Source organism: Fukomys damarensis, unplaced genomic scaffold (genome assembly GCF_012274545.1).
Source record: "Fukomys damarensis isolate Sample0158 unplaced genomic scaffold, DMR_v1.0_HiC HiC_scaffold_32, whole genome shotgun sequence".
In the NCBI taxonomy this organism is placed as follows: Eukaryota; Metazoa; Chordata; class Mammalia; order Rodentia; family Bathyergidae; genus Fukomys; species Fukomys damarensis.
Window position 1 is genome coordinate 37,982,661 of NW_022900944.1, and position 26,339 is coordinate 38,008,999.

At 41.7% G+C, this 26,339-nt stretch overlaps 1 protein-coding gene across 4 annotated transcripts in view; it reads right to left on the bottom strand.

Moving 5' to 3' along the window:
- Wdr59 (WD repeat domain 59) overlaps nt 1–17,065 on the bottom strand; it is an 84,474-nt gene extending 67,409 nt beyond the window's left edge. For all 4 annotated transcript variants that reach the window (XM_010644398.2, XM_010644396.2, XM_010644397.2 and 1 more), the window contains exon 1: nt 16,932–17,065. In XM_010644398.2, coding sequence (XP_010642700.1) covers nt 16,932–16,985 — 54 coding nt within the window. In that variant the 5' untranslated portion in view covers nt 16,986–17,065. The remainder of the gene's footprint in view (nt 1–16,931) is intronic.
- Between the last annotated feature and the right edge of the window lie 9,274 nt (nt 17,066–26,339).

A 26,339-nucleotide genomic window follows, 5' to 3' on the forward strand; every position in this document is an offset into this window, starting at 1 on the left:
TACTGCTACACAGGAATCTCACTGATGTAATTAAGACCACACATTAACTGGCTTAAGCTAGAGAAACCTGAAACAGCACAGCTGCCGGTCAATAGAGGGAAGGTACACAAAATGCGGTGTAGATGAACAATGGAATTTCACTCAGCCTTTAAAAGGAAAGAAATTCTACAAGTGTTCTGACACAAATGAACCTTAACATGGTATGTAAAGTAAAACACACTGGACAAAAAAAGACAAATATTGCCTGCCTCCACCTAAAGTAGCCAAGTTTACAGATACAGAAAGTAGAATTGAAGTTGTCAGAGGTTGGGTAGAGGGAGCAGAGAATATAGAGTTACTGTCTGATTGGTAATTGTTTTTTAAAAATTAATTTTACTAATTGTTTTTAAAAAATTAACTTTACCTTTTTTTTTTTTTTTTTTTTTTTTTTTTGGTACCAGGGATCGAACTCAGGACCTTGTGCTTTTGAGGCAGGCAGTGGAACCACTGACCTAAATCCCCAGCCCCCGCCAAAATTAATTTTATTGGTACATTTTAGATATACATAATGTTTTTTTTCTCTTGTTTTCCTCATTGAGTGTATTGGTATATTTTAGGTATACAGTACAGGTACATTCAGTATTGGGATCTTGTACCTTTACATGACAAGTCTTGGTTCTCATTTTTTCCCCTTGTTCCTGCCCTCCCTTCACCCCTCCTCCCTCTCCCTTTACAAACACTTCATTTCCATTATCTCATATTTTTTTCTTTTCCCTTATTAGCTTTCCCCTACCCTTTCCACTTTCCCTACACCTTTAGCCCCTATGTTAACATTCATTATATGGAATTTGTCTGTACATGAGATATCTTTTTTTCTTATGGGATGGGGTTCAAACTCCGGACCTTGTGTTTGCAAAGCAGGTGGTGGAACCACTGAGCTAAATCCCGGGTCCTACTGCTATATCTTGATTCTTCTTTCTTCCCCCTTTCAACCCCTCCTTTCAACTCCTCTTCCCCCTCCCTATTTACAAAAGCTTTGTGGGCTGGGGATGTAGCTCAGTGGTTCTGCCACCTGCCTTGCAGGCTCAAAGACCCGAGTTGGATCCCTGGAACCAAAAAAAAAAAAAAAAAAAAAAAAAGCTTTGGATCCACTTTTCCTTCTAGTCTTTTTTCCTCTTCTCTTTTTTCCTCTCCCCTTTTTATCTCCCCTTCTTATTTGAACAATTTCTTCCTATTTCACAATATCTATTATACATTTTAGTCCTTATTTACACTTTTGCTTTCTCACATCAGAGAAACCACCGGATATCTGAACATGTGTGTCCGATTTATTTTAAGAGTATGGGAGAGATCTAATCTTATCAACCACTTAAATCTAGGTCTAGAAGTAAAAACTGGGGAGATTGAGGGATTCATCATGAAAGATTTCACACTGCTATCTTCAGGACTAGGAAACACATGGCCTGGGTCTGCATGGCCTCCAGGGGTGGGGAGCAAGCCCTCAGCCAGTGGTAACAACACAGCAAGAAACAGCTCAGTCCTACAACTCCAGGGAACTGGAATTAGTCAATAACCAGGAAGTAGATTCTTCCTAAAGGAAACCTCTAGGAGAGAACACAGCTGGGTGCTGCTGCCTTGATTCAGGACTGTGAGACACCAAACTAAGGACCAGCTGAGCAGTGTCTAGACTTCTGACCTACAGAACAGTGAGCTAATAATGGGTGTACTTTCAGGATGCTAAGCTTATGGCATACAATGATAGAGTACTAATAAAGCTTGATCTGGCAGTGGCCCAAAAAAGTCATGACCTTTGATTAAGTAATTCCAACTCCAGAATCTAAGTAAAATGCAACAAAAATTGAAGGCACAAAGCTGCTTATTTCATGCTACCTATAAGCAAATTATGTATAACTATATACAAGATGGAATGTCCTGGAAGCATTTTTTAAATGACATGAGGGCTGGGGATTTAGCTCAATGGTTCTGGCACCTGCCTTGCAAGCACAAGGCCCTGAGTTCAATGTTAAAAAAAAAAAAAAAAAAAAAAAAAAAAACGATATGAACTGGGCATGGTGGTGCAGGCCTATAATCCCAGCATTCTGGGAGGTTGTGGCAGGAGGATCACAAGTTCAAGTCCAGCCTGTTTTAGTGACTCAGCAAGACCTTGACTCAAAAATAAAAAGTAAAAAAAGGCTGGTGAAGTCATGCAGTGTTGAAGGCCCTGGGTCGAATATCCAGTACCATCAAAAATAAAACAACCTGGGCAGGGGATTTAGCTTAGCAGTTCGGTGGCCTGCCTTGCAAGCGCAAGGACCTGAGTTCAATCCCCGGTACCAAAAAAAATAAAATAAAATAAATAAAACAACCTGACCAGGGAGAGGCTGGTGACTTGTGAGGACAGAGTCACCATCCAAGGCCTCACACTCCCAGAGCACCAGATGGGGAAGGCTGAGATGCTAAGAGGTAGGAGCAATGGGATTGTAGGATTCCTGTCTGGTCCCACACCAAGAGAAGAAGGCAAACTATATCACAGTGACTAAGAGAGAATTTCCTTTAATCAGTAGGAAAGAGCATGCTGCAGCTTACAGAGAGTAAATGAAAGTTGTATTGCATACCCTACCACAGACTAAAACTTAAATTGGCTACTTATAAATATATTCTTAGCTGGGTATGATGGTGTACACTTGTACAGCTACTGAGAAGGCTGAAGCAGAAGAATGGCAAATTTGAGGCCAGCCCAGGCAACTTAGCAAGACCCTGTCTCAAAATAAAAGATAAAAAGGTGCCAGGCATGGTGGTACATGCCTGTAATCATGACACTTAGGAAGCTCAGGCAGGAGGATCACCACAAGTTCAAGGCCAGCCTGAACTACCTAGCTAGACTCTGTCTCAAAAAACTAACAAACTAAATAAGTAAGTAAATAGGTCCAGGGGTACAGCTTAGAGGTAGAGTTTGATCCTCTGAGTTTGATCCCTAGTACTGGGGGTTGGGGGAGATCACGTCTTTTAAAAAAATTTTTACTTTTATTAATACATGTTTACACTACATAATGATTACATTCATTGTAGGGAATTGTTACATGCATATAACATATCTCAAGTCTTTGTCACCCCCTTTTTTTCTACTCTCTCCATCCCTTGGGAGAAGGGACACTACTACTACTACTACTACTACTACTACTACTACTACTACTGCTACTTCTCAGGTATACAATAAAAAATGATCCAGCAAACACTGCCTTTGACTCATGGATTGTTAAGATGAGTGCTTTCTAGTAATAATTATACTTGATATCATGGCAGAATCAGAACTAATGATCAATCCCTAAGCCCCTAGCTTCCACGCTATGCCTCTGGGACTTTTCCTAACTTCGGACCCTCTTTCCTAATCTTTCCCTGATGTGGCCATTTCTTCCCAACCTTGTCTTGCTTCAGGTCTCATCAGTCCTCACTGGGATGGGTCACCGGCCTACTAGCAGCCCTGCTCCCTACAGCCTCAAAGCTAGAGCTGAACTTGAGTCTGGTTGTTTGCTTACATCCCCAGAGTGCTATCCCAGTCTACAGAGTTAAGTATCACATCCTCAGGGTCACATGAGAGAACACTTCTGCTCCACTGCCCAGCTTGCACCTCTCCTCTCCCAGTCCTGTCCCAATGCCTCAGCTGCCCTGAACTCTATGAATTCCTTCTAGCCCTCCAAGCTCAGCCACCACTCCTGTACCTCCTGGCCCTCACACCAGTGGCTTCCTCTCCCTAGAAGCCAGTTATCCACTTTGCATCTGTCAACTCGTCTTTTGGGATTCAGTTCAGACTCTTGTAAGAAAGGTTTTCTGAATCATCCCCTCTCTCACACATTCATCATGATCAGCTGTGTTTTCTCTATGCTTCCAAAGTACCCAAGGCTTCTCTTTATACAACACTTATGATATTATAACAGTATCTATTTACTCATACAGCTCCTCCACTAGATTGCAATTTCCTTGATTGTAAAAATCAATTTGCTAGCACATAGTACGCATCAATAAATGCCTGCTATTGTAGGCGACATAAGTCTTTTTAAAAGCTTATGCTAGTCAAACACAGGTTCCACAGGAAGTGGAACCACCACGTCCTGGACTACAAAAGTAAGACTCCATCTCAAAAACAAACCATAAAAACTTGTTACACAGATTTTTTCAGAGTAACATTATTCATAATATTCAAAAAGTAGAAACCACTCAAATGTCTTACAACTGAGGATTGAATAAATAAAATATGGTAGTCCATATAATGCAATATTATGTGACTATAAAAGGAAGGCAGGCCAGGGATTTAGCTCAGTGGTTTTGTCACCTGCCTCACAAGCACAAGGTCCCAAATTCGAGGTCCCAAGTTCGATCCCCAGTATCACACACACACACACACACACAGGAATGAAGCTCTGACACATGGTACAACATGAATGAATCTTTAAAACAGTGAATGAAAAAAGTCAGTCACAAACACTACATAATATATGAAGTACATGAAGTGTCCAGAGAAGGCAAGTCTTTAGAGGCACAAAGAAGCATAGTGGTTGTTATCTAAGGCTGGGAGCCAGGGGACTAACAGGTAGTAGATAAAGGGTACCGGGTTTTGAATTGGAGTGAACATGTTCTAAATATGATTGTAATGATGGTGCACATTGTGAATACATTAAAGCCAATTGTCTACCAGCTTTAAATAGGTAAATTGTATGGTATGTGAATTATAGCTCAACACAGCTGATAGAATAAAAAAGCTGGTGTTTAACATTTTCTTTTCTTTTTTGAGACAAAGTATATGGTTCAAACTGACCTCACCTCACCATGTAGTCCCAGCTGGCCTTGAACTTGTGATCTTCTTGCCTCATCTCCCAAGTGCTGGGACTACTGGCATGAGCTACCACACTCAGCTAACATTTCATCTTTTAAAAAAACAACAGATAATTTTAATATCGTACTTTGTAACAGACAAATCAAACTAAACTTAGATTGCATTACAAATCTATTTTGGACTTACAATTAAATTTTAGCATAAACACAAATGGTATTAGAAAGCTCATCTCTCTGAGAAGAATTCATCCTAGGGATCATAGGAGTATCTTTCTACCCTGATTCAAACGCTAAGGAAGCCTTGATAGATAAAATTTGCTATCTACAAAACAAAATCTAGAATAGGCTTAATGCAAGAGACTAGGGAATAAATCAACTTTTGCTCTTTCAAATCTGGCTGAATAAGAAAGAACTGTTCAAAACAAAAGCCCTTTGCCTGCTCATCCTTCAAATGATGCAAAGCAGTAACATCCAATCAAAGCAAATCAGAGCTGGGTCAGTTCCTTTGGCATCAGGTTGTCACAGGCCTGAGCAGGCTCTAATGCAAGCATTATCAGATTTCATAGACTAAAGCCACAAGCTGAAACTCATTGATATAAAAAGGATCAGACCATTTCAAATTATAAGAGCCAATCTCTATTTAAATTAGAGAGACAGACGCCGCTGCCAAAGCTGTTTTTGAGCTGTCCTTGTCTAACGCTTACTACAAACTGTCTATCATGGCTCTTGTTCACACGCTCAACAAGATGTGTGCTGCTTGGGAAGCTACTCCTTTCAAATGGGAGCATTTTCACCTCCTCTCAAATGAATTCAACACATACTGGGGATCACTAGATAAATCACCTCATCTTTGCGGAGCTCAGGTTCCTCATCTGTAAAATAAGGTAAACGAGATGTCTTATAAAAAAGTCCTCTAACTGGGGATGGTAGCACATACCTGCAAAATCCCAGCACTCAGGACGCTGAGGCAGGAGAATCAGCACAAGTTCGAGGCCAGCCTGGGCTATACAGTGAGTTCAAGGCCAGCCTGCACTACACAGTGAGATCCTGTCGCATTAAAAAATTAAAAAAAGAAAGATGGGCCGGGAATTTAGCTCAGTGGTTCCACCGCCTGCCTTGCAAGCACAAGGACCTGAGTTCAATCCCCAGTACCAAAAAGGGGAAAAAAAAAAAAAGAAAGAGGCCTGTCAGCTCCATCTGTCTATTTTGTGAGGCCATGATCGTTGCTCCCTGGGATCAGCTTTCTAATATAATAATAATAATAAAGACACGTATCAAACACTCAGCATATGATGACCAGTGTGCTAAGTGCTGTACACTCGCCATTCTCACAGGAACTCTGTAAAGCAGTGGGTGGAAAAGGAGGCACAGGAGGCCTGAGGCTGCTACCTCGCAGAGACCTGCTCACAGGGGTGGCTCACAGCTTCGGTCTGAGAATTTGAACTCTGGAAGTGTTCCCACCGATCCCTGGTAGCTCACTGCACCTAGCCCACATGGACAAGCAACGTGAGCACCTGCTTTCCTTCCAGGAGTCGGATTGGGTCTACAATGGATAGAGGTGCCTGCCTACGTGCCAGGCCCCCTCAGACACCTTGGGTACTAGGTCCCTAAAGAGATTCCCTAAGGCAAATCGCATAAGCTGGGGTTGGGTGTCCTGCATGACTCCACTGCAGAGGACTCTGAGGAGCTGGTGCCTGGTTTTCTCCACACCTCAACCCCATGTGTTTTTGCCCTTGGATTTTTGCTTTGTATCCTTTAACTGTAAAAAATCATAACTGCGAATATAACTATGAATCTTCCCCAGATATCCTGGGGAGTGCTGGGGAACCCCTGACATAGGCAGGTAGTAGCATTATCCTTGTTTTGTGGATGAAGAAACCAAAGCTTAGGAAGAAAGCAAGTCAGCCACAATCATAAGGAAGAAAGGTGGCACTGCTGGATCCTGACAGACACACGCCAGCCCAAATCCCCAACCTTTATGCTATTCTGTGCTCTTTCTCAACCATCACTGCATCTTTATACTGTTTTCCAGAAAACAGATAAGTGACTGCATTCATATCTTAATACTTATTTCTAGGACTGGGCCTAATAGTATATATCTGTAATCCTAGCATTTGAGAGGCTAAGGCAAGAAGATAGTGAGTGTAAAGCCAGCCAGATTACATAAAAACAAACAAACAGGGCCAACATAAGGGATTTAGCTCAGTGGCAATGTGTCTGCCTCACATGATCTCGAGTTCTCGAAGTCCTGAGTTGATCCTTCATACAACAAACAAACAAACTACACTCTGAAGGCTGAGGCAAAAGGATCACTGCAAATTCAAGGCCAACCTGAACTATAAACTAGACTCTGTCTCAAAATAGCTCTATTAGGGGCCAGGGATTTAGCTCAGTGGTTCTACTGCCTGCCTCACAAGTGCAAGGACCTGAGTTCAATCCCCAGTACCAAAAAAAAAAAAAAAGAAAAAGAAAAAAAAAAGAGGATTTCAAAATAGCTCTATTAAGTTCCTTCATGTCTACAGTTCACAAAATGAACTTTAAGTGAAAGAAGAAAACCAGGGATCAAAGCTTGATTGCTTCAGAAAAATGTACAGACCATTAACTATCTATAACTTTGGTCTTAGCTTAAGAATCTGCTGAGTTGGCCAAAAAAAAAAAAAAAGAAAAAGAAAAAAAAAAGAGGATTTCAAAATAGCTCTATTAAGTTCCTTCATGTCTACAGTTCACAAAATGAACTTTAAGTGAAAGAAGAAAACCAGGGATCAAAGCTTGATTGCTTCAGAAAAATGTACAGACCATTAACTATCTATAACTTTGGTCTTAGCTTAAGAATCTGCTGAGTTGGATATAGCTCAGTGGTTCTGCCGCCTGCCTGGCAAGTGCAAGGTCTGAGTTTGAACCCCAGTAAAAAAAAAAAAAAAAAAAAAAAAAAAAAAAAAAAGAATTTACTGAGCTTTTTTTTTGGGGGGGGGTTCCTTTTATTTCAATTTTTTTTTAACTTACATATAAAATAATAAAAGTTGTATACATTTATGGAATATCATGTAATATTTAAATTATTGGTTTTTTGAAACAGGCTCTTGGTATGTAGCCCAGGCTGGCCTCGAACTCATAGTGATCCTCAGGCCCCAGCCTCCTCAATGCTGAGCTTGCACTGTGCACTACCAGGGCAGCCCAGTGATTTGTTTTTATTACAGCAAAAAGCAGTCTTAATCTTTCTGAAAGAGTTATGCTAGTACAGACACTTAAAAGTTACCAACTACTAGGGCATACTTTCTGCAGAGGAGACTCATTATCAAATCTGAAAGAACAGGAAAAAAGAAAATACTGGAGAATATGAACCTAAAATGTGGACATTCTTCTCAAGGAGACTGAAAAAAACCACAATCCATAAAAAAGGCAAGCCACAAACTGGGAGGATGCATTTAAGACATATGTAACCAAAAAAAGTACAAAAGAGTAACTAAAACATATGTAACCAATACAGGTTTAGAATCAAGAAAAATGTTTACATTCTTATTAATCTATAAAACAACGGTAAGTCTGGGCTGGAGATTTAGCTCAGTGGTTCTGTCACCTGCCTCATAAGCGCAAGGACCTGAGTTTTGATCCTGGTACCAAAAAAAAAAAAAAAAAAAAATAGTGGTAACTCAACTTTAAAAAGCAGAAGATATAAACAGGTATTTTACAGAAAACACAAATTTCCAACTAAACATATGAAAAAATATTCACTTTTTTTCAGTACTTGCAGATTGAACCCAAAACCTTAATACTGCGCTACATCGCAGCCTTTTTAAAATTTTTATTTTGAAACACAGTCCAAGTTCAATCCCTGGTACCAAAAACAAACAAACAAACAAACAAACAAAGAAACACAGTTGGGCTAAGTCACTAAATTGCCCAAGATGAGCTCAAACTCACAATCCTCCTGCCTTAAACTCTTGGAGTGCTGGGATTACAAGTGTGTGCCTGGTTTTAAAATATTCAGTTTAGAGGCCAGGTTGTAGCTTAGTGGCGCTGCACCTGCCTGGCAAGAAAAGGTCCTGAGTTTGAATCCCAGTAGCCCCCCAACAAAATTCAGTTTCATCAGTAATCAGGAACAACTTCATTAAAATTTAAAAAAAAAATTTTTTTTTTTTTTTTGGTTTTTTGAGACAGGGTCTCACTATGTAGTTGAGACTGACCTGGAACTCACTATGTAGCCCAGGCTGGTCTCGAACTCACAGCGATCCTCCTGCCTCAGTCTCCCGAGTACTGGGATTACAGGCATGCACCACCACGCCCAGCTAAAATCATAATTTTTAAATCATTCCATATGTACCAGAAGGTGAAAATCAGCCGACTATAAGGACAAGAACTTAATAAGAAGAAATCAGATTTTGTCTGTTTTGTTAACTGCTGTTTCTACAGAGCCTGACCTACAGCAGACTCTCAGTAAATATTTACTGAAAGGATAAGAAATTTAAATGTCTAGCACAGTAACATCAGGTGTTAGTAAGAATATGAACCAACAGAAACCATTTAAGCATGGCTACTAGGAGTATAGAATGTAACTACTTTGAAAAAGGACAATATTTTCCAATAAAGTTGAAGAACATGACCATACTAAGCCCAACAATTGTACTTCTATGTCAATACTGTCTTCATAGTATTATCATCTATAATCCTAAAAATGGGAAACAAGCCAAATGGTCAATGACAGATAATTAATCGTGGCATGTTCATACAATGGAACACTTCACAGCAAAACTAGTAAACTACAACCATAGTAATCAACATGGATGAATTTCAAACACAATGTGGGGGAAGAAAAGCAAATTACAAAAGAATTCACAACATAGGACTTCACAGACAAAATGATCAACATCAGAATAAAACAAAATGCTATTGGGCCAGGGATTTAGCTCAGTGGTGCTGTGCCTGCCTGCCTTGCAAGCATAAGGTGCTGAGTTTGATCCCCGGGACGGGATGGGACGGGATGGGACGGGACAGGACGGGACGGGACGGGACGGGACGGGACGGGACAGGACAGGACAGGACAGGATCCAAACAAAATTTTCTCTGTGTGTGTGTATACAATAAATAAAAGCAAGGAAATTATAAATTCAAAATTTAGAGCAATCATTAATGCATTTTTGAGAAGAAAATGTCCTGGGAATAAGATAACATTTGTGTTTCAAAAGAAACCAGTAGGGGGGCCAGGGATTTAGCTCAGCGGTTTGGTTAGGTGGCCTGCCTTGCAAGCGCAAGGACCGGGAGTTCAATCCCCAGTACCCAAAAAAAAAAAAAAAAAAAGAAAGAAACCAGTAGGGTGTATTCTTTAAACCTTATGGAGGGAATGTTTTAGTACATCTTCTAATTATTCTTTTTGTTTTTTGAGGAAGGGGTACTAGGACTCTAACCTGGGACCTTGTGCAAACTAAGCACATGCTCTTTCACTGAGAGATATCACCAGCCCATACTATCATCTTTACATGGTATCAAGATCATTCATATGTTGATTCTCTTTTTTTTTCTTTCTTTCTTTTTTGGCCCTGGAGATTGAACTTGGGAGACCCTGTGCTATCCAGGCAGGTGGCGGAACCACCAAGCCAAATCTCCGGCCCCTAAGATCATTCATATGTATGATATATTCCACAATAAAAAATGTTTTAAGGAGAAATATATTAAAATGTCATGAAAGAATGCCTCATAAAGACAAGACTATAGCTAGATGTAGTTGTGCATGCCTGTAATTCCAGCCCTTGATAGGCTGAGGTAGGACAATTGCCATGAGTTCAAGGCCAGCCTGGAGTACATAGCAAGTTCCTGTTTAAAAAAATAAAAAAGATGAGCTGCGGATTTAGCTCAGTGGTTCCAGCACCTGCCTCACAAGCACAAGGACCCGAGTTCAATCCCCGGTACCAAAAATAAATAAATAAATATAAAAAAAGAGCCCCCCCCATACTCACAAAAAGACTAGACTACAGAGCTGGGTGTGGTGGCACATGCTTATAATCTCAGCACTCTGAGAAACTAAAGCAAGAGGATCACAATTTCAAGTCCAGTCTAGGCCCTAACAAAAATCCTGTCTCAAAATGAATAAAATGTTTATACTTGATCTTGACCAAAAGACCAAAAAGTGATAAAATGAATAATATTTTTAAGGGCTATGATAGCTCAGACCAAAAGCCCCTGGGTTCAATCTCAAGTACCCCCCACCACACACACACACACAAAGAAAAAAACATAAGAAAAGCAACTTATTACATAAACTCTTAAATTTGTGTAGGACTCAAAAAGCAAATCATTTTGGACATTTTTCTTTTTCTTGGAGGTAGGGATTGAACTCAGGCCCTCATACATGCGAAGCAGTCACTCTGTCACTCTCTACATCCTCAGCGGGCAGCTCATTTTGAATAAAGACCTAATTAAAAGGGCAGTGAGAACAAAAAAAATAGTGAGAATATGAGTGGATTCTGCAAAAGCCAAGTCAAAAAACCGTAGGATTACGGCACCTGCCTTGCAAGCACAAGGACCCAAGTTCGATCCCCAGTACCAAAAAAAACCAAAAAAAAACCCTGTAGGACTGTACTCTGGCAAGTAACACGGCTTCTTATTGGAGTACAGGATAACTCTGGAACCAATGCACAGGTACACTGGAATTGAACAACTGTGTAAGTGGAGCAAGAACGGGTTGGAGTTAGGCTCCTCGCACTGGAGTGGGAGGTTACTGCAAAGCAAGAGGAGGAGGTCACAGTTGCCCCTGTGTTCAAAAGATTAGAACTGGAGATACCAACATAAATCATGCCCGGCTTAATATAGATACAGATGCTATATAGAAGCATTTATAGATGAGAGGGGAGATTAGTACACATATCTGTTTCCTCATTCTGTCAGCTGAGAGGGCCTAGAAGCAACAATAGTAGTAAGAGTAGAAGTACTGATTGATAGTAGTAATAATACTAGTAGTAATTACTATTAGATGTGCTCCAGTGCCAGGTCTTGATTTCTGGGATAAATTGGATAAATTTCTGGGGTTCTTGGAGAAATGGCTGATTATCAGATTGGGTCAGGAAATGCACAAGATGAGAAGTGAGCATCTTACTGAGACAGAAAGTTAAAAAGGAAACAAAGCCACAATGATAGGGAAAGGTCAAAGGAACACAACAGCCAATGACAACAGCTCCTAGTGGAGAAAGGCGGAACAATATCAGTAACAAAATTAAGTAATATTGGGTTATATTCCAAAGTATAAAATAAGTAAATATGAAAATGGAAAATAAACAAATATCTATGAGTCTATCCAGATCTAAGAAATGACTGAATAAATAAATTTAGGAGATTAACTCCCCACTGCTTAAGCAGTGGCTACATCTAGAGATTACCTTCCAAAGAATACAGTATGGGAAAAGGGCAAGAAGAACAAGCTAACAGTAGAGAAACCTGACAAACACTACCTGTCAGGTGATCAAGGTCAGCGTCAACAATGATGCTCATGTTCTGTAATCTGTACCCCTGGTACGATGTGACAAGAAAGGCTCTTTATCTCAGTGGTCTTCTCCCAAAACCTATGACCCCAGGCTAGCCATGAGAAAAATAAACAAACCCCAATTAAGGTAAACTGTACAAAACAGCTGACCAAACAGCTTTAAAATGTCATATTTCAGGAGCCCGGGATTTAGCTCAGTGGTTCTGCTGCTTGCCTTGCAAGTGCAAGGTCCCCAGTTCAATTCCTGGTGCTAAACAAACAAACAAACAACCCATTTCATACCTTCACATTTTTTTTTAGCAATCAAAAACTACTCCACAAGAAAAGTTTATTTTAACCAGACACAAGGCACACCCCTGAAGTCTCAGGACTCAGAAGGCTTAAGGCAAGAGAGGTGCTGCCAGTTTGAGGCCAACCTGTCCTACAGAGTGAGTTCAGGGCCAGCCTGAACTACATAGATTCTGTCTCAAAAAAATAAATAAAATAAAATAAAATGAAAGTTTACTTAAAAATGATTAGATACTTTTTTCTAATTCCTGTTAAAATTACTAAGCAATAACTGACTTTCAAGATATATTCATTTAATAAATATTTGAGCATCTGTTGTATATCAAGTACTACTCTAGACACTAGGGATACAGGAGCCAACAAAATAGCACCTCCATACTCACCCTAGGAGGGGGAGAAATACTAGAATAAACCAATAGTGAGTGAAGGGAAGTATGATATAAGAAATTACCTGAAGCCAGATGTGGCGATGTGCACAATATAATCTGAGCACTCTAACTTGAGGCAAAAGTATCACAAATTGGAGCCCAGCCTGGACAACTGAGGGATTTAACAAAAACCTGTCTCAAAAAATTTTTTAAATAAAAGGGCTGGGGATGTGTAGCTCAATGTGAAGGCCCTGTGTTCAATCCCCACTACCACAAAAATAGGGTGGGAGGAACCAACTGTTATGTTCAATATGAATGAACTTCAAAAGCACTGGGTGAGGCACAAAAAAGAAAAAGAAACACAAAAAAACACCAGACTAAGTGTAAGACACCAAGCTAAAAAGGTTACACACTGTATGAACCATTTGTCGGAGAAACTCTAACAGCAATCACCAAGGGTAAGGGAAGGGGAGTGACTGCACAGGGCAAAGGGAATTTTCTGGGGGATGGAAATGTTCCACATCTTAATGGCAGTGGTGGTTACATGACTAAATACATTTATCAAGCAAACAAATGGATTTTATAGTATATGAACTATACCTCAACAAACCTGGATTAAAAAAAAAAAAAACTGGCTGCCAGGCGTGGTGGCGCATGACCTTAATCCCAGCATTCGGGAAGCTGAGGCAGGAGGATCGCTGTGAGTTTGAGACCAGCCTGGGCTACGTAGTGAGTTCCAGGTCAGTCTCAACTACATAGTGAGACCCTGTCTCAAAAAACAAACAAACAAACAAATACACACACAAAAAAAAATGTGGCTATTTGAAGGAAGGACTGGAGGGAGGTAAGAGGCAGGAGTACAGGAAGAATTGTCCCAGAAGATGTTCAGTTACCTTGTATACCCAAGTCGGACATAGCCCACAACTACAGACTGGAGACACTGAGTAGTCTGTTACAGGTGCACAGTTCCTGTCTTACTCATAATAGTCACATGATGGAGTTTTCTTTTTGTTTTTGTTTTTTTGGCCCTGGAGATTGAACTAGGGCCTCACAAATGCCAAGTACATGCTCTAACAAAGCCACACGCCTGACCCATTATTGCATTTCTACACATTCTGCCTCCTTACCTTTCCTCGAGAGAGGAAACTATTCAATCTTCACTCTTCTCAAGCCTCTGCTCTGCACTTTCCATTACTGCAGCCTCTAACCATGAGTGGCTATTTAAATGGCAATTAATTAAAATTTAATTAAATTAAAAATACAGTGCCTCAGTCACACTACTTCCACTTCCATCATCACTGAAAATTCTACAGGACGGTGTTGCTCTAGGTTACCCCAAAGTTTCCTTATAATGCTAGCACTTACTAATTCTGGGGATCGCTTCAGAGCAGTTGCTTGGCAACTGCACAAGTTCTTTTCTGTTAATCAGTGAGTCAAGGCATTGTTTCATAAAGTAAATTACAATTATATAAACTATAGAGGGCCAGAGATTTAGCTCAGTGGTTCCACCACCTGCCTTGTGGGCCCAAGGACCCCCAAAGTTTCCTTATAATGCTAGCACTTACTAATTCTGGGGATCGCTTCAGAGCAGTTGCTTGGCAACTGCACAAGTTCTTTTCTGTTAAAGAGTGAGTCAAGGCATTGTTTCATAAAGTAAATTACAATTATATAAACTATAGAGGGCCAGAGATTTAGCTCAGTGGTTCCACCACCTGCCTTGTGGGCCCAAGGACCCAAGTTCGACCCCTGATACCAAAAAAAAAAAAAACACCAAAAAACAAAACAAAAGAAAAACTACAGAAAACGTTTCACCTTTCGGAGTAAGGTTTTCTCTGAAAAATCTCAATTTTTTAGTTTATAAAATTACTTTTTAAAGTTGTGAAGTTTCTTGAAAAGTTTATTGTCTGGCTTCCCTTTGCAGAAAGACAGTATGAGGAGTTCTAACTTTTTGTCATTGACATAGTTAATAAAATGAGTTGCCATCCCTCCCAATCATCACCAGACTCAACCACAAATCCACGCTAATTTACACTACAGATGTACCCTTTCAACTAACTAGAAAAATCAGAAAAACAGAAACTCCCACAAGGCAGTTAAATTACCCAATTTACTTTGTTCTCTTACTATGACAACTGCTGTTTAGTTTTAATTATTCGCTCCTACTTCATAGCATCCCGATATATGTGTCAGCACCCTCTCTGCAGGCCTCTTCAATTACATCTCTATAAAGAAGTAAGGGTGAGAGACTACCTGGGTTTCTGTGTGAATTGAAAGGTTTGCAGATTAGTATCTTCCAAACTAGCAGGCTCAGATACATGATACATTATTTCGTTCTGTCCTAGTCCCCACAAAAGCAATTAACGATAAGGGTAACAGCCATATGGTTCTTTATCCCTAGGAGTCTGGCACCTCAGTTGGGAGAGCAGGCCTCAGAAATACCGTGCTGACAGTGAAAAGTGCTTCTGGATCCCTTAATCCAAAAGCTGCCAGTCAGATTATCCATGGGGACTACTTTTCAGAGGGCACCACTGAATGGACTGGTGGGTCGCTCCTCCGTTCATCAATTTTTACGGTGAAAAGACAAGATGGGGTTTTAGAAAGAAGAAACCATAGCACCCACTTACAGTAATCCAGGTTTCCCTCAGTGTAAACCAATTTAAGTGCTGACAACTAGTGCGCACTGGTGGGAGCTCAATAAAGCCTTGTTGAAGGAGCAAATAAAAGTCTGGCGTACAGAAGCTGTTCAGTAAATACTTGTTGAATAAATGAAGAGAATCACCAAGACACTGCCCTAAGTCCTGGAGAAGGAGTCATGGTCTTCACTGTGGAACAGCTGTACAACAGTTCTGAGCTAATCACTAGTGGCAAAGTAGTGTAATGAGCTGAACAGGCGCTCTGGAATCAGAGCCTGCGTACAAATCCCAATCCTGTCGGCCACATTATGGTAGCCCTCAGCCAAGTCACTTGGGATCAGACAAATGGCGACGGGCCTCCCCTTTTTTGGAATAAAGGAATAAAACCTACTTTACATGGTTCTTTCATGAATTTAAAAATTTAACTATTTTAGATAAATCGTTTAGCACAAGGCCTGGCACACAGAAGACAAGGTACAGAAAAATGGTCAAATTCATTGGGCGTGAGGACACATGCCTGTAATTCCAGCACTAGAGAGGATGAGGCAGACAATCTCAAATTGAGACCAGCCTGGGACATACAGCAAGTTCAAGGCCAGCCCAGACTACAAAGTAAGACTATCAAGAAAGAATGAACCGAAGAATGAAATAATGAAAGAAGAACAAAAATGGTAAAAATCCTAACATTTCTTAAGGTGTAATAGTGCCCATCACTATGCCACACGTTTTGAACCTGTGATTTCACAAAATTCTCACGCTCATCTTGCAAGGCAGGTACAACCATCTTCTGTACAGGTAAGAAAACTGACTAGCGAACAGAGCCTGAAATCGAACCTAGCAATTCTCATAGTGCACGTTCCTGTCCACTATGTGGTATTTTCCACTAGCAGAGCATCAGTAACTTAATCGCTTAGGCGCTGAAACGGGCACTTTGCAACCCCCATATCCTGTGAGACAAGCTTAAATCCACGCAGCAAACTCAGAGAAGTTGTACAACTTGCCCGAAGTGGCCAAGCGCAGCCCCAGCCTGACAGACTAGACTACTCGCTCGCCACCGTGGGCGTGGGAAGGCTCCATAAGCACTGACGCGCACACGATCTCCGCTTCAGTGCCCCCAGGCGCACCCCTCTCCCCAGTCGCCCGCGGGAAACCCCGAAAGCCTGTCAGTGCCTGCCCCAAAGGTCACATTCTCCCCTAGCGTGCCCAAGTCTGACAGCTCCAGGTCACCCTTGCCCAGCTCCCGAGCCCAGGACAGGGGGTCTCCCCGCCCCCGCTCCTAGTGGGCTACAGCAACCTCGGGGGGAGGAGAACCACGGAGAGCGCATGCCCAGACGGCTCCATCCGTTCCTCGCTCCAGCTCACCTGGGAGTCGCGGAACTCCACGACCACATTCTCGCTGCTCCATCGCGCCGCCATCTCCCTCTTCTGGCCACCGCGGCCCGAGGACGCCACTCTCCTATCCCCTAGACTCGCGCGCGGCTCCGGGTTCCTAGAGCTCCGCGGCGCCCGCCAGTCAGCCTAGCCACGCCCCGTTCCTCCCGTCCGTCTGACCGCACACCATTGGCGGACCCGATCATTGACTCCTCCCCTTCTTCCATCTCTTCCAATTGCAACACCGCAAATACGCCCCCTCTAGTTTGCGTCATCAATTTGAGTCACCCACGCGCCCCAATTTGTGGGCACGCCCCCTGCCGTGAGCGCTGCGGGGAATTGTAGTCCAGTTTGACCTCAGCCAAGAGTACCCAGGAAGAGCTCTCAGATTAAGATTTGGCCAAAGACAAGGGATTGTTGTCCTCACTGTCCTGTCGTTCTTGTCTCCAGCATTGTCCCAGACCTGTTCTACCGATCAAACCCAATATTTGCGCCAACCGAAGATAATGTCTTGTCCTGATCCCTGCCATCCATCCAGGTTCTGAAAAGTCTAAACGTGTCATTTGTTTTCATAGAGTACAGTGCTTCCCAAAGGGTCTCCTGGAGGCTTCCACAACCTTTTCAGGGGGTCTGCAAAAGCAAAACAGTTTTCATAATTCTACCCTAAGAAGTTATTTGCACCTTCTCTCCCCAATGTGAAGTGGTTTTCTGGAGGTTACAAGGGACATCAAGCAGATTGAGTATATTAGATGTGAGAATCCACCTGTTTTTCAAGTAAACTAAAGATTAAAAGACTTACTATTCTTCTCGTTAGCATATTTTTGGTTTTGGAAAATATTGTATTTTTCATTTAAAAGTGAATTATTGGGCCGGGGATTTAGCTCAGTGGTTCCACCGGCTTCGCAAGTGCAAGGTCCCGAGTTCGATCCCCGTGGATCCTGAGCCTGCCTCGCAAGTGCATGGGCCCAAGTTCAATTCCCCAGTACAAAAAAAAAAAAAAAAAGAATTATTACCTGAGTCTAGTGGTGCACACCTGTAATCAGGAGGCTGAAGCAGAGAATTTTCATAAGTCAAGGCCAGCCTGGGCTACATAGTGAGTTCAAGTCCAGTCTGAACTACATAGCAAAATCCTGTCTCATCAAAACAAAATAAAACAAAAAATTATTGCTAGCCTCGATGGCTCACAACTGTAATCGCAGCAACTGGGGAGACTGAGGTAAGAAGATGACAGGTTGCAGGCCAGCCTGAGCAATTTAGCCAAACCCTGTCTCAGAAAAAAAAAAAAAAATTTACTTATCTTTTTATGTGGTGCTAGAGATTAAACCCAGGGCTTCATGTGTGCTAGGTAAGCACCGTACCACTGAGCTACATCTCCAGCCATCAAAAATTTTTTTCCTGGGCCGGGGATTTAGCTCAGTGGTTCTGGCGCCTGCCTCACAAGCACAAGGATCTGAGTTTGATTCCCGGTACCAAAAATTTTTTTTCCAAAGAAGGCTTGAGATATGTTCAGTGGTGGAGTCCTTGCCTAGCATGTGTGAAGTCCGGAGTACTGGCAAAAAAATAAATAAATAAAAATAAAAAGTATTATTAAAGCCCAGTGTATTAAAGCCCTGTGCCTTTAGTCTCAGAACGAGGGAATCTGAGACAAGAAGATTGCTTGAGTCCAGGAGTTTGAGACCAGCCTAGGAAGATCCCATCTCAAAGAAAATGTATTATTATTAATGTTCATATGAATTAATGTTTAAATACAATGAATACTTTTTAATTCTCAGTTTTAATTTTTAATAGTTACTATCAATACTTTAGCCCACATAAACTTTTTGAGGGTCTTCAGTAATTTTTGAGAGTGTAAAAAGAGGCTAAGATAAAAAAAAAAAAAGGCTAAGAACCACTGTTTTAGTATGGTGGATAAAGGCCCCTCTTCAGTCCCACCCTCTCAAATGCTGGATTTACTGGTTTAGTCTCCATTTCCCTATAGGAAGGGAAATTCCTGACCTATTTGGTTGTTGTAAGGAGCTTGCAGAGAGCCTGGAATATCCCAAATGTTCAAGTGCAATCTATTCTTGTTGGTGTTTATATTACCACCATTTCTATGTGTAAGTCATTGTGTGAATAGAGAGAAGGATTGGCCCCTTTCTTCCTGGAATATTGGATGTAAAGAAGATATTGCTGGTCATAGTGGCACAGTCCTGTAATCCCACTTACTAGGAAGTCTAAAATAGGAGGATCAAAAATTCAAGCCCAGCCCTGGCAACCTAGTGAAACCATCTCAAAATTTAAAAAGGGCTGGAGATGTGGCTGAGTGATAGTGTCCCTGGGTTGAATCCCTGGTATCACAAAAATAATAATAGCAATAATATTTTTTTTTAAAAAGAATATAGACCTGTCCCCAGACTAGGGTAACTATCAACTCAGCCTGTTCGCTCAGGGCTGTCCAGGTTTTAGCACTCACATCCCAGAACATCCTTCAGTACCAGGAAAACTGGAACACTTTGTCCCTCTACAATAGGTATCTACTTGGCAGAATGAACCATGTATTATAATAGACTGGGGAGTAATGTGTCAGGAGGGAATAGTCTAAATGGAAGACCTAAAATGGCATCTTGAAGGTGACATTTGAGCTTTTCAGAATAATTTTAAGATTTTGACAGGACACACTATCAAAAAAAAGTATGAATAAAGACTTTAAAGTGTGAAGAGCAAGATAAGTTCCAAAGACATAAAGCTGTTCACAAATTCTCTCTCCCCCATACCACTGTGTTTCTTTACTTCAGATTCCAGATCACAGTTTAATTCAATGTCTTTTTTTATTTAATATTTTCAAGCTTTCAGAGAACCAGGTCCATTTTGTTGGGTCTTGCATGATAACTTCATATACAGGTTGCTTGATAATATTTGTCCAATGAATGAATGAATGCAAATAGCATATAAAGTCAGCAGTCCAGTACCAAAAAAATAAAACAAAACAAAACTCTGGAAAGCTGCCTAGGTCCAGAGGACCCCATCTGTGCAACCAATAGTCATCTTAAAAACACTTCAAGGTCTTTGCTTGTAATTCTTTTTTGGTTTTGTTTTTTTGTTTGTTTGTTTGTTTGGTTGGTTTTTTGTGGTAATGGGGATCAAACTTAGGCCCTTGCATTTGTAAGGCAGGTGGTGGAACCACTGAGCCAACCCCTTGTCCCATGCTTGTAATTCTTTACATTTAGAAGGAAATACAGAATCACCAGCCATTGTCTTAAAAAAGTACCCTGAATTTCTTTCTCATCCACCGACAGTATTTTCTCATACACCAGAGTTCTTAAAATACTCCTTCCCAGATGTAGTGGTGCACATCTGTAATCCAAGCTACTCAAGAGGCTGAGGTAGGAGGACCGCCTCAAGACCAGCCTGGGCAACTTAGTGAGAACTTGTCTCAAAATTTAAAAAAATTTAAAGGGCTGAGGATTTTAGCTCAGTGCTCCCTGGACTCAATCCCCAGCACCAAGAAAACAACAAAAATAAGACTCTTCCTCAAGACAGGCATGATGGCATACTTCTATAGGCCCAGCTCTCAGGAGCCTGAGGTAGGAAGATCATTTGAACCCAGTAGTTTGAGACCATTTCCACAACACAGTGAGATCCCAAGACCCCATCTCAAAATCAACAAAAGAACTCCTCCATCCTTAACCTCCAACCTCCTCTAACGGCCTTTCTTCCTGCACCCCAGTGTTCTTCCAATTCTCCATCACAAAATACCAAAGACAGCTGAGTATGGTGAAGCTTGCCTTTATCTCAGCACTCTGGGTGGCTAAGGAAGGAAGAGCCATTGCAAGTTTGAGCCCAGCCTGGGCAACTTAGCAAGACCCTAGTTCAAAATGAAAAACATAAAAGGGCTGGGAATATAGATCAGTGTGAGGCCCTAGGTTCAATCTCCAATACCTCCAAAACAAAACAAAACAAATATAACAAAATACTAAAAATTGCTCTGGAGAAAAGGGCTTCAGCTCAGAGGGCTGGAAAGGGGAAAGATTGCAAGCCAGGCTTAGAGGCAGGGAGAAGGGAAAAGAAGTCACATTTTCTAGGTGTACTCATGCTAGCACAGTGGAATAAATGAAGAAATTAATTCATGTAACATGCCATATACTTATTTGCCTATTGGCTCGGACTAGTTGGGCTCAATGACTCCACTGAATGAGTAATTAGAGAATAGACAGGCATGGCTATTAGGGTGTGTGGTAGGATGTAGTAAGAAGTACCTCTGGAGAAGTTGGAAAGGGCTCATTTGGACGGGCCCTGATTTGATGTTTGAGTTGTGTTTTGGATAAAGTTTTAGATAGAGCTATAAATATTCCAAAGCTTCATCTGTCTACACATAACTTGATAGTCTGCTTCCTGCCAAAACCAGCAGAATCACCCTTGTCTGGGCATTTCTGCAACTCTCTTCCATTTCCACCTCTTTCATACTTACTTAGTTTTCAAAATCTGCTTTTGATGGACTACAGACCGGTAGGAAAAGCACTTCAGGTTTCAAGCCCTTGGTGCCCTGTATTCTCTCAATGCTTTCTTTTTCAAATGTGAATAGCATTTTGGGAGGAAGAGCATTAGCACTTTCCCAGTTGTCTTCTGGAGCCCTTCTTTTCGCTCTCCCACGTACGCTATGTACCACCCACACATGACACTACCATCAAAAGTAGGAACTCAGAAGCAAGATGGAGAGCTAGCTGGCTGCTTTTCCTTCTGGGTGTCCCTCAGATTCACAGGTAATCTGTAATAAATCAGGCTGGGGACCTGGGGTCCCTGGTCAAGTAGACTCCAACTTACTGAACAAGCTATAGCACCCCCATCTTTTTAAGATAAGGTCTCAAAATCTCAGTCCTGCCTCAGCCTCCTGAGTGCTGGGATTATAAGCATACACTACCATACCTGGTATGTCTTTTTCAGAAGGGTCACTCACTAGCTAAGGCACAGGAAGATAGGGTACATAGCGGACCCAGAAATTCTAGGCTTTGGCTGGCTCTTAGCAGCAGTGAGCCATGCAATGTGAACACAACAGTTTATCTTTCTAGTCCTCGATTCCTCTGTTGCAGAATGTGGTGTTAGCTAAGACCTCTGTCCCTTTATATCAGGAACCTTGGACTGCTATGAGTCCCACTTATAATTTCCCTCTTCATCAATCAGCAAATATTTATGAATGTGAACACACGCTTAGCCTCCAGCTGTGTGTATTTGGTTGCTTCTCTGCTTAAATTTTCCCTTTCCAAGCAAAACAGTACAAATGTAAAGAGCTCTGAGAGGACTTAGGAAGATGCTTCTCACTGGGAGACTTTTCTCAAGGCTTTGAGATATCCTTGCCAACCTGTGGCTCTTGGACGCAGGCAGGGAGGAGACCATAGCTTTCCACTGCTGCCGGGAGTAGGCTTCAAAGAGCCATTCCCCCTGTTTTTTGAACTGTGCAAACCCTAGACTTATATTCTTTTGAGGATGTTTAAAACTGGGGCTTTGCAGCATAGTTTACACATTTGCAAAGGACTTTGGCGACACTGCAATTTTATTAGCTCTTTCTCCTGGCTGTTGTGCTAGGTGGGTCAGCAGTTTGGCAGTTTAACCCAGAGTTGCAGCTGAAGGAGTGCCACGAAGCAGCTCACTCAGGGTCAGGGAGAACATGCAAGTGAAAACAAAAGAGCTCCAAATCTAGCTACAGTCAATTCTGATTGGATATCCTTGCACTGACAAAATGCACCCCCCCAAAAAAAACCCCTGCCACTGCCCAGGGCCTTGTGCACACAAGACTCTATCACTAAGCTGCACCCTCCAGACTGTAACCTGTTAATTTTCAAAGTTTAGAGTTTAAACTGAGAACTCAAGAAACTGGACCAGAAAATACACTGGACTCTTGATGCAACAAATGACAACATGAAACTTATCTGAGACTGTGGGCCTGGGCGGATACCTGGTGCTTGCCATGAGTCATTCCCTACCAGGTGAAGTGAAGAAGAAGATACTGGATGGAGAGGTTTCCCAACTCTCTATTTTAATATTTTCATTTCAGGGAGAAAACTGTAATTTGCATAATTGTACAAGGAGATAGCAAGGGCATTGCCTGAGAAAGGTTGTCATGCAGGGTTCCACAGGGCACCCTAGCTTGGTGATATCATATTCCAGATAGTAGGGGACTCACCTTTGCAAGGCAGGAGCTCTGATGTTCAGGGTGCCAGGTGTGAGAGAGCTGGGTTTATGATAACCTTCATTAGTAGTAGGTAACCTTCATTAGGCCAGAGGTGTAATTTCTTAACTAAGTCTAATCTTTGTCACTGAATTCATTCATTTATGTATTTATTTATTTTTGAGACAGGGTCTCACTATGTAGTTCAGGCTGACCTCCAACCCATGGCAATCCTCCTGCCTCAGCCTCCCAAGTGGGATTATAGATGTGCACCACCATGCCAGCCTGTTGCCTCATTTAATTCATACAGGGAGAACAGAATTGCTCTCTGAAGATTCCATGATGAGCATTTTCACTGTAGAGTTTAGAAGCCCAGCTCTGCGTCTACTGGTTGCTTGACCTTTTCAGGGTGCATGGGGTGCACATTTTATCTATCTATATATCTATCTAGCTTTATCCGACATCACAGTTACTTTTCTTGTTGCTGAGACAAAATACATGACAACCAAAGTTAAAGGAGGAAAGGTTTATGGTAGCTCTCAGTTTGTGGAGGAAAAGTTTCACTTTGTAGTCGGCCAGCTCCAAGGCAGGGTGGCGTGGCACAGGGGCATCGCAAAGGAAAAACAGTTCATGGAAGGCAGAAAAGCAGGCAAGTACAGAAGCAGTAGCAGCAAAGCGGTAGCCTCTCCTTTTATTCCTCCCAGGTTACCTGCCTTTTGGGTGTGGCCCCCTGCACCCAGGGTGGGGCACTCTTAATCCTAGCATCACACACCCTAGATCTAACCAGGTCTGAAAAGCCCCACCTATGAGTACATGATGCTTTGGGGAACATCTAGATACAAGTCATAACACCTGACACAGACATTAAAATGTAAAATATATTATCTACCTCAATTGGGCAAAAGTCACTCAAGTGAGTACAACTATCACCATTATCTAATTCTAGAACATTTCTATCTTTTCAAAAAGAAACGTAGTCCAGGTGTGCTGATGCACATTCATTAGCTCAGCATTCTGGGAGGCTGAGGTGAGGCTGGAGGAGCACAAGGTGGAGCTCAGTCTTGACAGTTTAGGGACTTAGTGGGACCCTGTTTCAAAACAATAAAAAGGGCTGGGAATGTACTTCAGTGTGAAGGCCCTGGTTCAATGCCAAGTACCTCCTCCCCTTCTCCAAATATGCACACAAAATTAGAAAAGAGAAGAGAAGGGGGAAAAAAAAAATCCTAGTAGTCATTTTCCATTCTTGCCTTCTTCCAGGCTCTGGTAACCACTAATCTTTCTGTCTCAGTGGATTTGCCTACTCTGGACATTTCATTTAAGTGGAATCATACAGTGTGCACTTTTTAAAATTACTAGATTGTTTTATTTAGCATGATGTTTTTAAGGTTCACTCATCTTGTAGTAGATACCAGGACTTTATTCCTTTTTATAGCCAAATAATATTCAATTGTATTAATATACCAAACTTGCTTTATGTTTTTATCAGTGGTTAGATATTTACTTTGTATCCAGTTTTTGGCTATTTCAAATAAATCATGGGTTTTTCTTTTCCTGTATGCTGTCATTTTTCTTGGAAATATATCTATAGGTGGAATCACTAGGTTATATTGTTGTCTTAATCTTTTTGAGTAACAGTCAGGCTGTTTTCCAAAGCAGCTGCTCCATTTTACATTCCCACTAGCAAGGTATGAAGATACTGATTTCTATCCTTCTCACGAAAACTTGTTAATGTCCATCTCTTTGATTATAGCCATCCAAGTGGGAGTGAAATGGTCTTCTGGCATCCTATAAGGATAGGGACTACATTTGTCTTTCCACCCTCAATCTTATAATCTAGTACAGTACCTGATGCTTATTAGACTATAAATATTTTGTTAAATAACTTAAAAAGTGTTGAATGAACAAATAAAGCAAAACTACTTGGATGACATGAGTCATTGTGCGCTTATCTCTCCAACAGAGATCTACCCATTATGGGATCTGGTATCTTTTTTTTTTTTTTCTGCACCGTACTGAACCGTTCCTCTTCTGATACCAGAGTTTTTCTAGTTTTTCTTCAGAGCACTCATTTGGATTTCAGATGTGTACAAACTCCTCATTCAGGTATTCACAGATAATTTCTTGGATATTGGCTGATAATATTTCTTCCTACTTTGATTTATTATACAAAACTCTTAACTTCCTTTTGCGGGGCTTTTTGCTCACCTCTGAGCACTCCATGCTTGCAAATAACTGTGCTCTTGTTGCTTTCCAATTTGGTCACAGTGGAACAATTAATACCTGTCACAGGTCAGCCCCTTTCTTTTGAATATGAATGAATATGAATGAATGAAGGTGCGTATGTGAGAAAAACAGGGGCTGAAGTGGAAAGGTAATTTTGGGTTGCAAAATGCAGATTTGCTCAACAAATATTTCATGTTCACTGTGCCTTTGACTTGTGGTGTATATCCAAACACACGATAAATAAAACAAGGGGTCTGCCTTGGACGAGGAATTTCTAAAGTCAGTTCTAGCTGCGATATTCTATTTCCATGCTTTTATCTTCTCACCTTTTATCCTACATCTATTGATTTTGTTTTGTTTGGTTTTTTGAGACAGGGTCTCACTATGTAGTTGAGACTGACCTGGAACTCACTATGTAGCCCAGGCTGGTCTCAAACTCACAGCGATCCTCCTACCTCAGCCTCCCAGTGCTGGGATTACAGGCGTGCGCCACCACGCCCGGCTCTACACCTATTGATTTTGAGGATTACATTTTAGTTTAGGAGTCAACCCATTTGCTTAGGAAGTTCTCAGCAAAGCCCCAGTTCACAAAGCGCCCCCACATACTGTTTTGCTTCAAAACGGCCCACTTTCTCCCCCTCAAAAGCTAAGTTTCCTGGTGTTTTTTTTTGGGGGGGGGCTTCTTGGATGGGGAACGGAAAGAAAGAACGCACGTCCAGCAGAGGGTGCTGTAGGGGCAGATTTGTGCCGGGAGGGGAGCTAGACTAGTGACCCTCAGAGCCAGGTAGGCGTATCGACTGATTTTCTTTCTAGCTGGTGTTTCCTCCTCACCCCTCGAACCATCGCCGTCCCTCTCCCCTACGTGGCGCCCCTCGAATAATTAGCCACTTTCGTGCTTGCTTTGGGAAGATGTCTCTCTTCTGTAGCCAACGCCCCGTAGCTCAGGCCAACCGGATCACAGCCAGACGAGGGCGGGCGGGGACCGCCCGGGCGTCACCGTCCCGGAGGCACCCCGGGGCTCCGAAGGGGTTAAC